Raw genomic sequence first — 12,050 nt, forward strand, 5'->3', positions numbered from 1 at the left:
TCTGAGAGAGCGATGGTAACTCACAGTTAATTATCTCTGTAACGGTTTTTAGGCAGACTGTAATAAGAACTCACAGTGTCTGTATATGAAATAGCTTCTGAAATAGAAGTGAGTCTTCATAAGGTTTTAGGAATATAGGCCCTTGAGGAGCGAGTACCGGTTCCTATCTGAAATCTGTAATAACTCACGATCTCCGTACCTGCAATAGCGTCTTAGACAGAAGAGAGTCTTCAGTTCTAGGAACAAGGGCCCTCGAGGAGCGAGTACCGGTTCCTATAAGTGACTGGAAAGGAAATTCACAATGTTCACGTCTGCGATCGCTTCCAGGCAGTAGGGAGTTTTCTGAGCGTTCAGGGACGTAGGCCCTCGAGGAGCGAGTACCGGATCCCATCTTAGCAATCTGAAAACAAGAGGAGAGAGCGGGACCCCGAGGAGCGGGTACCCCTGGTAAGTTCGAAGAGGCAGAGCAGCGGAGGATGAAGCGGGTCGGAATGATCCCCGCAATCAAACTCCTTGCTAACTCAATACATAAGCGTAAGCAAAGACCTTTTATGTTGGAAGTAGATGACGTCACTATGGGGGGACACCCCCAAGGTTCGCGCCCTTGCTGGTACAAACTTCGGAGCGCACGCACCCTACGTCATCTGGAACATGGCGGATCCGCAGCGACAGGCCAGACTGGGGACTCCAGGAAGAAACAGCGAGGAGAAGCCGCAGCAGCATCTGTCCATCAGACCTGAAGGGAGTCGCCTCAGAGGTAGAGAGGGTGGGTCGAGGGCAAGAACAGGCACGAATGCAACACAAACCAGAGAGACTATCACTTCCCTTATACTTAATAAATATGTCACAACAAAATAAGGGAACCTGTATAATATTTCATACAGTCAATATCATTTAACATATTTTAAATACACCATCCTTTATTAAATGTTACTTCAATATTCCAACATCAATTATATGTCAATATTTTAAACACATTGTAAAGCCTTTTACCATATGACACTGTGGATACAATACAACCATATACCAATACAATCACTTAAATATTCCCCCTAAAAATATATCTCATTCACTCATACATTCACACTACTTGTTCCCCAAAGGGACACATTAAAATTCACACCATCCCCTAATACACATAGGGGTAGATTTTCAAAGGGGTATGGGCGTACGATACGCGTGTACCCCCCGAAAACCTACCCCAAACCCCCCCTGCGCGCGCCGAGCCTATTTTGCATAGGCTTGGCGGCGCGTGCAAGCCCCGGGACGCGCGTAAGTCCCGGGGCTTGCATGGAGGGGCGTGTTGGGGGGCGTGCCGCGAGTGACGCGGCGTTTCGGGGGCGTGGTCGAGGCCTCCGGACCAGCCCCTGGATCGGGTGATGGCGCGCCAGCAGCCCGCTGGCGCGTGCAGATTTACGCCTGCTTTCTGCAGGCGTAAATCTGCCAACAAAGGTTAGGGGGGGGTTTAGATAGGGCCGGGGGGTGGGTTAGGTAGGGGAAGGGAGGGGAAGGTGAGGGGAGGCGGAGGGAACAGGCAGCGAGCGCTGGGCTCGGCACTTGCAGGTTGCATAAATGTGCACCCCCTTGCGCGCACCGACCCCGGATTTTATGATACGCATGTATCTTATAAAATCCAGCGTACTTTTGTTCGTGCCTGGTGCGCGAACAAAAGTACGTGCTCGCGCAAAATTATAAAATCTACCCCATATTATATTACCATTACCAAATATTGGGCTGGATTTTAATAGCTATGTGCGGGCGTAGATTTGTGCGAGCATCCCGGCTAGCACAAATCTATGCCTGATTTTATAACATGCACGCGCAGCCGCGCGCATGTTATAAAATCCAGGGTTGGTGTGTACAAGGGGGTGCACATTAGTGCACCTTGCACGCGCCAAGCCCTAGGGGAGCCCCGATGGCTTTCTCCGTTCCCTCCGGTCCTCCCACACCTTCCCCTATCTAATCCCCCCCCCCCACCTTTATTTTATAAGTTGCGCCTGCCTCCGGGCAGGTGTAGGTTGAGCGCGCTGGCCAATAGCCGGCCCGCGATCCCGGGCACAGTGGCAAATGGCCGCTGTGCCTGGAGGCTCCGGTCACGCCCCACCCCCGGACTGCCCCACTCCTTTTTTCGAGCCCCGGGACATACGCACATCCAGGGGATTTATGCGCGCCGCCGGGTCTTTTGAAAATAGGCCCCGTTGGCTTTGAAAATCTGCCCCTTTTTTTTGTCAACAACCTGGGTAATCTTTCACTATTTTTTCTCTATTATTGTACTCCTATACATTTATCATTGGCTCCACAATCCCTACAAGGACCCTTGTTTCGCCCCGCAAGGTTTCCTCAGGGGTTATCTTCTTCAAATGTCTTCATAGAAAATTTTCCATTCCCACATTCATATAGAAAATCCCAGCTGTCGAAAATTTTCACTCCTTATCCACCAGTGTCCAAATGATATCCTATAATGTGTAAAAACACCTAATCAACAATTTATATATATATATTTAGAACCTGTAATGTGTTTATGAAAATCTATGGAACTACTTACACATCTAGACTCATCAATCCTATATCACTATCTCAAATCTCGGCATTTTCAAGATTCTTCCGTATCACCAATTGCTCATAACTTCTCTGCAATATTTAAAATATCTTCTACTACCTTTTCAACCATTTAGTTACATAAAGTTACTAACTCACAACTAACTCTTACTGATGATGATAGTATCACTTCACCATTACTCCGTTGTTGCGTTCAGGCATCCAAAATGCTTCAACTACCCGCCATTATCCAACCTATAACCAAACACAAATACTACAATGAAAAACATTCCATCCCATAGAGCAGCCACATAATACCCGCACTTCTCATAGTATATTGCAAAATACTTACCACAATGCTTTCAAAAAATGCTGCCGTCTACCGGATCACTATACTGGAAGAAGAATTACCTCATCCCTCGATTTAAAGTCCGTATTCATCTAAGGTGATGCAGATTAAGAAAGCCATCTTGAAGCATTGGGCATTGCTAAAATCTATTCCGGAGTGTAGAGAACCCCCAGTATTTGTGTTTAAGAAAGGAAAGAATCCAAGGAATCTGGTGACCCAAGGATGCAAAAGGGTATGTAGTTATGGTAGAGGTCAAGTGACATGATCAGGGTGCTCTGTATGTGCTAATGTACTGGAAGGGTGTAGTTTTCAACACCCCGGTAAGAAAATAACATTTGCCATCAGAGGAGACTTTTCGTGCATGTCTGAGCGGGTAGTATACATCATTATGTGCCTGTGTAAGTTATTATATGTAGGGCATACCAAACGGATGATCCATTGGAGGATAATAGAGCACAAGAGTAATATTTGTGTTCAAAAAGGAGCCCCATTTGTTGCTTATTGGATGAGTGCCAAAGACCATATTGATGAATTAAGATTTTTCGTATTGGCACAGTGTATAGACAGTCATCGAGGGGAAGTCACTCGTTGGCTGTGGCGCATGGAACAGAAATTCATTTTTCAATGGAACACTGTACAGCCATGGGGTCTCAATAGCGAGATTGAATGGGCGGTGTATTATGTTTAAGGGATAGAGACAGATAGTAAATGGAAGTAGGGATTAAATCGTGGTTTTGGTAAGGAGTAGGAGTGGTACGTATTGAGACGTCAAGCGATGCATGACGTCCCGATATGGAGGGGTGTGACAAAAGGAGTGTTCGGATTGGTTGAAAGATGGGTTGGGCTCTAGTTCTATTGGATATAAGATGAACTTTAATTGAGGGATGAGGTAATTCTTCTTCCGGTATGGTGATCTGGTAGATGGCGGCATTTTTTGAAAGCATTGTAGTAAGTACTTTGCAATATATGAGAAGTGCGGGTATTATGTGGCTGCTCTATGGAATGGAATGTTTTCACTGTAGTATTTGTGTTTGGTTATAAGTTGGATAATGGTGGGTAGTTGAAGCATTTTGGATGCCTGAATGCAACAACGGAGTAACGCTGAAGTGATACTATCATCATCAATAAGAGTTAGTTGTGAGTTAGTAACTTTATGTAACTAAATAGTTGAAAAGTTAGTAGAAGATATTTTAAATATTGCATTAATTTTTTAGAACTGAGAAGTTATGAGCAATTGGTGATATGGAACTCATGGAAGAATCTTGGAAATGCCGCGATATGAGATAGAGATATAGGAATGAGGAGTCTAGATGTGTAAGTAGTTCAATAAATTTTTGTATACATATTACAGGTTCTAAATATATATATATAAATTGTCGATTAGGTGGTTTTACACATTATAGGATATCATTTGGACACTGGTGGATAAGGAATGAAAATTTTCGACAGCTGGGATTTTCTATATGAAAGCGGGAATTGAAAATTTTCTATGAAGACATTTGAAGAAGATAACCCCTGAGGAAGCCTTGCGGGGTGAAACAAGAGTCCTTGTAGGGATTGTGGAGCCAATGATAAATGTATAGGAGTACAATAATAGAGAAAAAATAGTGAAAGATTACCCAGGTTGTTGACAAAAAATATTTGGTAATGGTAATATAATATGTGTATTAGGGGGTGGTGTGAATTTTAATGTGTCCCTTTGGGGAATAGGTAGTGTGAACGTATAAGTGTATGAGATATTTTTAGGGGGAATATTTAAGTGATTGAATTTGGTATATGGTTGTATTGTATCCACAGTGTCATATGGTAAAAGGCTTTTACAATGTGTTTAAAATATTGACATATAATTGATGTTGTAATATTGAAGTAACATTTAATAAAGGATGGTGTATTTAAAATATGTTATATGATATTGACTGTATGAAATAATATACAGGTTCCCTTATTTTGTTTTGACATGTCCAAACAAATAGCCATTTCTATAGAGGAAGCCTCTGGGCTAAAGGGCTCTTTTCACTGGAAAATGGACACAGTTCTTAAAAGACTGTATGAAATATGTGGTGAATTTTGATAACTGATATTCTTTTTGCTCTATTCCTCCAAAGCTATGATAGCATAATTCCCTCCAAGACTCATGCCATTCCTTACAATGACGCCTAGATTATTTGCAAACTTGTACAATGCAGTTTCATGAGTCACCAGATCCATGGCTATAGGGGTAGTGGTAAGAAGAGGTATCTCAGCTAATCTCTCATCTATAGAACAGCATATAGGGTTGCCTTTTTTTGGCCTGACATTTTTCTTCTTGTTCCTTTGGGCTTCCAGGCTCAATCAAAACCAGTCTCTCTTGTGAAATGGAGCCACAAGCCTTCATTCAAACTACTCAGGCTTTCCCCCCCCCAATTTTTAACTTTTTTCCATCCTTCCCTCTAGCTCAACATCATTGTAATAGTTCTTTATCAGGTCCCACAGATCACTGCTTCTTCTCCAGACTCATCTGAATCAGGCCAGTAGATATCACCATTGTCTTTTCCGGGAAAATAGATTATATTCAGATACGGGAGGAGACAGAGAGCGCGAGAGAGAGACTCTTTATAAGGCTTGCATATAAGAAAACTATACCACTGTAAGAAGGGTGACTAGTAACTCGGGGTGAGGTTTTGGTGGTGTGCTAGGTTTAAGGGGGCAGTTTTCCATGCACAGCACAACATAGCACAGTAGACAACAGTGAAGTACAATGTACAAATCTCATCTTTTTATACCTTTCGTCTCTCCAAATCACATAAAATCTTCACTCCTGTCTACTGTGCTGTTCGTACTTCGGACTTTGCATGTAAAACTGCCTCCTTAAACCTAGCCTACCACCAAAACCTCACCCCAAGTTCAGAAAGGTCCCTCTTACAGTGGTATAAAAAGTTGACTAATATGTGTGCCTCCCTAGAGGCTCTCCTTTCTCTCCCCCCTCCCGCCCAAAGCAGGATTTGCAATATTTATCGCAAATCCCATTTCAGCAGTAACGAATAGCTATCGTAGGCATAATGCCAGGAATAAAGGTATAGTTATTTCCGGCATTAAAACTCATGATAGCATGTATTACACTATCACATGCAACGTTAAGTGCCCTCATTTTAATTTACTCCTCCCAGTCCAGCAGTATTCCTTCTGCTCCTTTGGGCTTCCAGTTCAATCAGAACCAGGGCTGGGATCTGGCATCATAAGCTTTTATTCATAATTACCTAAACTTCCCCCTCACTCCCTATTTTATATCCCCCTTCCACCTTACTTTAGTGTAGTCACTGCAGTGACTATCCTCGGCTGGGATCCATGCACCTGGTCTCCTTCCAGAATCCCTACAATCATTGGATCTAAATCTGATCGCTAGGTGTCACCACTGTACAATGGCTTAGACTTCCTCCTCTTAGAAGCTGTGAATGCTGCCTCCCCTACATTCCCAGCCTTGATTGGCTGGACGAGCAGAAGACCTAAGCCGAAAACTGGAACCCAGGTCTTGCCACACTAAGCCACCAGGTTGGCCCTGGAGCATCTCATTTATGATAACAGTATACACCTCTTATGCCAGAGTCATAATACACAACAGAGAAAATGTAAAGCTGATTGACTTTACAATGCTAGACAGATTGGAAAGGTATAACAGCTTTTCTGTTAATCATGCCAAAAACCACAATCATTACAGAAATAAGCAAGGCTGTGGAAGTGGCAGAGCTGCCAATCACACTAACTATGGCACTATTAAAAGAGCAACCCTCTGAAGCAAAAGCTTGAAACACATTCAAGAGCTCATTGTGCATAACTGTCTACAGTGACCCAGAAAGATTTTAGCAGAACTGGAGCAAAGTGTGTGCTGCAAGCATCTACTGTGGGGGAGGATGTGTGGCAGTACTAAACACCAATCAGGCTGATGCAATATTGGTGTGCGGAAAACAGGAGCTCCTGATTGAGCGTCCGCTCTCCTAACGTGCGCTGATACATGTCTCTGGGGCACCTGATGTAATTTATTTAAATAGGCTGCCGCGGTAAAAAGGAGGAACTAGGGGAAATTGTGTGCCCCTAGCCCCTCCTTGGCAGTGGGCGCGCAGGAGAGGTGGCTGTCAGTGGATTAGGAAAACGAATGCTCAATTTTATAGCATCCATTTTCCTAACCTGTGCACAGCCTCGGGTTAGGAAAATGGATGCCTGTTAATTGAGTGTCCGTTTTCCTAACTTAACCACTGGCAACTTTTTAATTTTTTCCCCTCTTTTTTTCTGTTCCTCCGACTTAATATTGCCATGATATTAATTCAGAACCGAAAAAAGGAATAGAAAAACAGTATTTTCTGCTTTTCTCTTAACTTTAGGGGCTCCTCAAGAATTAACTCCTGCTTGGGATAGGCATTAATTTTTGAGTCTAAAATTGTGTGTGTTGGGCGCACATTTTTTTTTTTTTGCATCGGGGGTAATACCTAATAGCCTCCACAACATGTGTTGGTTAGGACATGAGTTTTGAACACGCTAATCCCCTTATTGCATAAAGGGTTTTGCATGCGTGTCCAAAGTGTATGTTAAGGAGTGTGCTCGGCCGAGCACACTATATTACATTGGCCTGAATGAGTCAGGACCTTGCTCTGATTGCTTCATGTGATCTCTGTTAAGTGTGTTTTTTGTATGTCTCAGATTGCCTGGAGTTGGGAATTTTTAATCATAGTGGAACCCTGTTTTTGCTTCTCTCTGGAAATTACCATAGAAATCAGTAACTAATATTGGAGGCAAAGGTGGCTGTATGAATTTTGGGAACCTGTCTGACTTTATGATGCTGTAATAATAAAGTAGATGACAACAGAAAACGATCAATTGTACTATTCAATGTGACCAGGATATATCTTAGTTGGCAGTTGTAGAATGTGACTGCTGGAAGGACATCAATTCTTATCAAAGACAGATTTTGTCGTCTTCTTCCATTGTGCTCCACCCTCCTGGGTACCTGAGCTTATAGGATCTCTTTTAGTTCATACCAAGCACTCCTCTTCTCCCATGTTCAACCATAGGTCCTACAATGATCCAAATAGCCACTAACACCAGTGTGCCTGTTACTGAACTTCCAGTCTTTTCTGAATGTTGCTATATATATATATATATATATATATGTTATTATAGACACATATCATTATGCCCATGTAATTTTTGCTTCAAGTAGCCCAATAAGCAGGAAACCACATCACTTTACAGATTGAAATGTTTATTCTACATAAAAATTCCATCAAATGGGAAGCCATTTCCATCAGAAGCATGGGAAACAGAAAAGAGGCTTATTTGGCAGGGAGAGGGGAAGGGGACACGGGAATAGAAAGAAGGCAACATCGAACATTATTAAACCCCATTCACACACCAGGGGCAAGATACATGTAGAAAACAAGGACACTTAGCGCACGGTACATCAAAAGTTACAAATTGAGAGTGGCTCCTTTCACTTTTTTTAAAATATATCCATAAAAAAGAGCCTAAAAACAACACGTAGAAGCTGCCCGATTCTCTTGCCGGGTTATAAATACTGCATTTAGACAAACTCCAGCAAGGGTCAGCAAGAGATCCATGTGGCACTTAGAACACCAGGATTACAAAGACATTCCCATTGGAGTTGCTTCTAACAAAATATGAAACATCTTCCAAGCACAAAAACTTTCATTAGAACTGAACATGCAGTGGGCTTTTCTTACAAGAGTGTGTTTATAACAGCAAGCGGACAGGAATCCTGCTCAGGGTGTTTCCTATTCTGTTCTTCCTTCTTTGCTTGAGCAATAGCAAGTACCATGTGACCTGCTGTTGGCTTTGGAAAGACACAGAAAATCACTGAGAGCAATGTTGATGTCTCAGACATTTCCCAAGTTGAGGGCACATGCTGGGGATATCCCCTCTACTGATCACGCACTGGAAACGATCTCCAAAGTTCCGTGCATCTCCCTACTAAGATAAGGGAACCAAGGAGACAGGAATAGTTGCATCTCTGTAAGTACATGCACATCAGAGCATCCAGAATTACAGCTAGTCACAGGAAATATCACCCCATTTCCATTTTTTAAATCTGTTCAGTTTTCAACGGTGCCTAGTTTGTGGACAATGGTGCTCCAAACATTCATACCCTTTGCTCCTACGTGCTTCATTTAATATGAAATAAAATATTTATTCAGCACTTGGTGAGATGTATGTACTATTTGGTTGCATCTCTCCCTTCTCCTGATGTGGTTTCAGTTGATCCTGTTAAAACTGCTCTGTTTTAAAGTTTCTGGATCATTCTTAATTACCTTGTAAGAAATGTAAATGAATGCTTGGGATGCAGGAAGAGCACATATCTCTAACTTCCTTCCTGTTCGTTAGCTAAGTGCTGAAAATATTTCCCTTTCCTCTCAAAACAAATTCTAGCTAAGAGCTAAACAAGATTTTGTCCTGGCAACATAACAAATGGCCATTTCTCCTTTCTCTTATCTACCAGAACTGCAAAACAGATGTTATTAGGAACCAATTATGTAATTATACCAAGTGAGATTTTGAGCTCGGTTTGGCCAATGCTGATGCAAGATGGCAGAGATGCATTATCAACATTGTCACTGAGGGGCAGTTATGCTAAGCATACACATACAGAAGTTATTCCTAATGTCTAAGGGGCTTATATACTAAAGCGCTAACTTTCAAAGTGACACGTGTGCGCACATGTATGCGCGTTTGCCAGCATGAGCACATGGACGCACCAATTTTATAACATGCACGCATTTGTAAAATCAGCTACCCGCGTGTACATGCGTGCACGATTTTATATCGACATGTGCATGTGTGCACGAATGTCGTCTCGAGCATGTAAGTGGGGAGGATTTTAGATGTGTGCGGCAACGCCAATACCCATTTCCCAGGCTGTTCCCAGTTTACTTAGTTAAACTATAGGACTTCCATACTCTCCTAGCTAGCTTGCCTTTCTTTTCCTCTCCCTGTCCTGATCCTTAAAACCCTACTGACTAGGCAAGATTTTTCAATTTTTCTATTTACACACCATCCACTGCTGAAGTAAAGATACACGGATAGGGACCCTGGGGTGCGCTTGTGCGCGTAAGTTTCGAGCTGTATTTGGGAACATCAGGAACGCCCATGCCCCATCCCTTTTTTGCAAAACATTTTTTATCCGCTTACTGGAGATACGCGTATGGCTGCAGGTCTTTTAAAATCCAAGTGGCCCGCGCTTTGAGTCAATCGTATATCTCCTGGTTTTGCTGCGTGCAAGCCTTTGAAAATCTACCTCAAAATGTTCTCCAATTTTGTCTCTATGGGAAAAATGCTTAGTAAAGAGAGCCGTAAGTGCCACTGCTAATTACTCATCCAATCTAATAATATTCTCAGTTGTAGTACAATAATTCCCCAAAGACTATAATGCTTGAAACAGAAGATTATTTGGAAATAAAGTATAAATGGATGAGGAAAGCCTGAAGGCTTTATGTGCTATACCAGAGTTGCAAGGGATCAGGATATGGCATGAGAGGAATTGCAGGTCTTTGCTTATCAAGGGCAGAAAGGGATTAAAGGTCCCTATGTATCATATGATGGTGGGACGGAGGGGTTGATGTGAGCAATTACAAAGTCCCTTGTTTATAATAGGATGTGAGAAAGTGGGCGGCTTCCCACTTACTATGAAATGAGAAGGATCATTCTTATTATATGTAAGGCTCCTTCTTTATCATGATATGAAAGGTGTCCTTATTAAGGGGTGTGAGAAACTGTGTGTGTTGGAGGAAGGAACATTAATCTCTTTCTCTCTTGTTTTATACAATCCAAAGTGCTACTAGTCCGACTTCCCTCTTCATTCTTATGAAAGTCTGTATTATATCTTTAGCTAAGAGATGATAGGTCAGGTTAATAACCTCCTGCACATTATAGCCAAAGGATTGGAGTTCCTATCTGTGACAGTCCAAGCAGGGTTATGCTGGAGTATAATCATGCTGGTTAAACCCAGTAAAAATGAGCAAGAACAGTGCAATACAATTCTTTTGGCAACATTAAATCCTTGTTTCAATCAAGGTTTTTCCCATTCTGTGTGAATGGTAGAGCGTTTTGAAAATAGGGCTTCAATTTTTTAACTGGAATGGTTTTGAAATTATTGCATATGGGTGAAAGTGAAACAGACACACTTTGTGCCCCAATGAAGGAAACTTGGAGGAAGCAGCCATTGGCCAAGTGAAAATCTGCCAGTAATCTCACTCCCACATATTGTATTGGGGCACAAAGATGACTCTGCAGAGCCCTAAGTGCGTAATCTCATTTTTGGTCCGAGGTAACAGTAGTGCTGCCATTAATCTGTGAGTGTGTGGATCTCCCTCAAGTCCACGCCACCCACTTACTATTCCCAGTCATTGCATATATATACATATATATATATATATATCTCTGGTATTCAACAAACATGCACACACATACATGGAACTAAATTATGCTCTCTTCTCCTTCCTTCTTTTCCAAGAGCAACTTTCAGAACACTATCAAATTGCCAAATCTTGCAACATCTTTGCCCCCTTCAGAAGCATGATCTACCTGGGTTGGGGCCCAACACAATCTTCACCGACCCTAACTTATTCAAAACCAAACCATCTAAGCTCACCTGTGGCAAACCTAAACCAATCTCAGTAATCTAAGCCAGCCCAGTCCAAACCCCCACAGCCCATCCATACAGACACACAAAGTGTTACAAAAAGGAATGTCATGCATATGAAATCCAAATCCCTACTTCAGGAATTGCTTTTTTAAGTATAATTTTATGCGCAACTCTGTGTTCATGGTAGTCTCAGCTGACCAAGGCAGCCTGAGATTGGCAGCATTATCATCTTATTGTCTGAAAATCAAAGTGTGGGAATGACAGTGTCTATCCAAAAATCCCTCCGAACGTGGAGGCTATCACCACCCCCAGCACCACACAGCAGATGATAATCATAATCTTCTTCTGCAGATCCCCAGGGTGCAGCATAAGAGGGAGAGAAAAGGAGAGAAAGGTTCAGTTCCAGTACACAGATCTCATTCATTTGCAGACTTAAGATAATACAACAGAATGACAAAATTCCCAGTACATTTATGTTTGGACAAATATTCCTCATGCTACCTGGGATTTGGAAGAGTTAGTAAGGTTTGCTTTTAT

At 42.3% G+C, this 12,050-nt stretch overlaps 1 protein-coding gene across 1 annotated transcript in view; it reads right to left on the bottom strand.

Moving 5' to 3' along the window:
• Positions 1-8,121: 8,121 nt before the first annotated feature.
• The window catches only part of STX1A (syntaxin 1A), a 447,455-nt gene continuing 443,526 nt past the window's right edge, over positions 8,122-12,050 (bottom strand). The window contains exon 10 of the mRNA XM_029613098.1: positions 8,122-11,858. Coding sequence (XP_029468958.1) covers positions 11,781-11,858 — 78 coding nt within the window. The 3' untranslated portion in view covers positions 8,122-11,780. The remainder of the gene's footprint in view (positions 11,859-12,050) is intronic.

This window comes from Rhinatrema bivittatum, chromosome 8, assembly GCF_901001135.1.
Source record: "Rhinatrema bivittatum chromosome 8, aRhiBiv1.1, whole genome shotgun sequence".
Classification (NCBI taxonomy): domain Eukaryota; kingdom Metazoa; phylum Chordata; class Amphibia; order Gymnophiona; family Rhinatrematidae; genus Rhinatrema; species Rhinatrema bivittatum.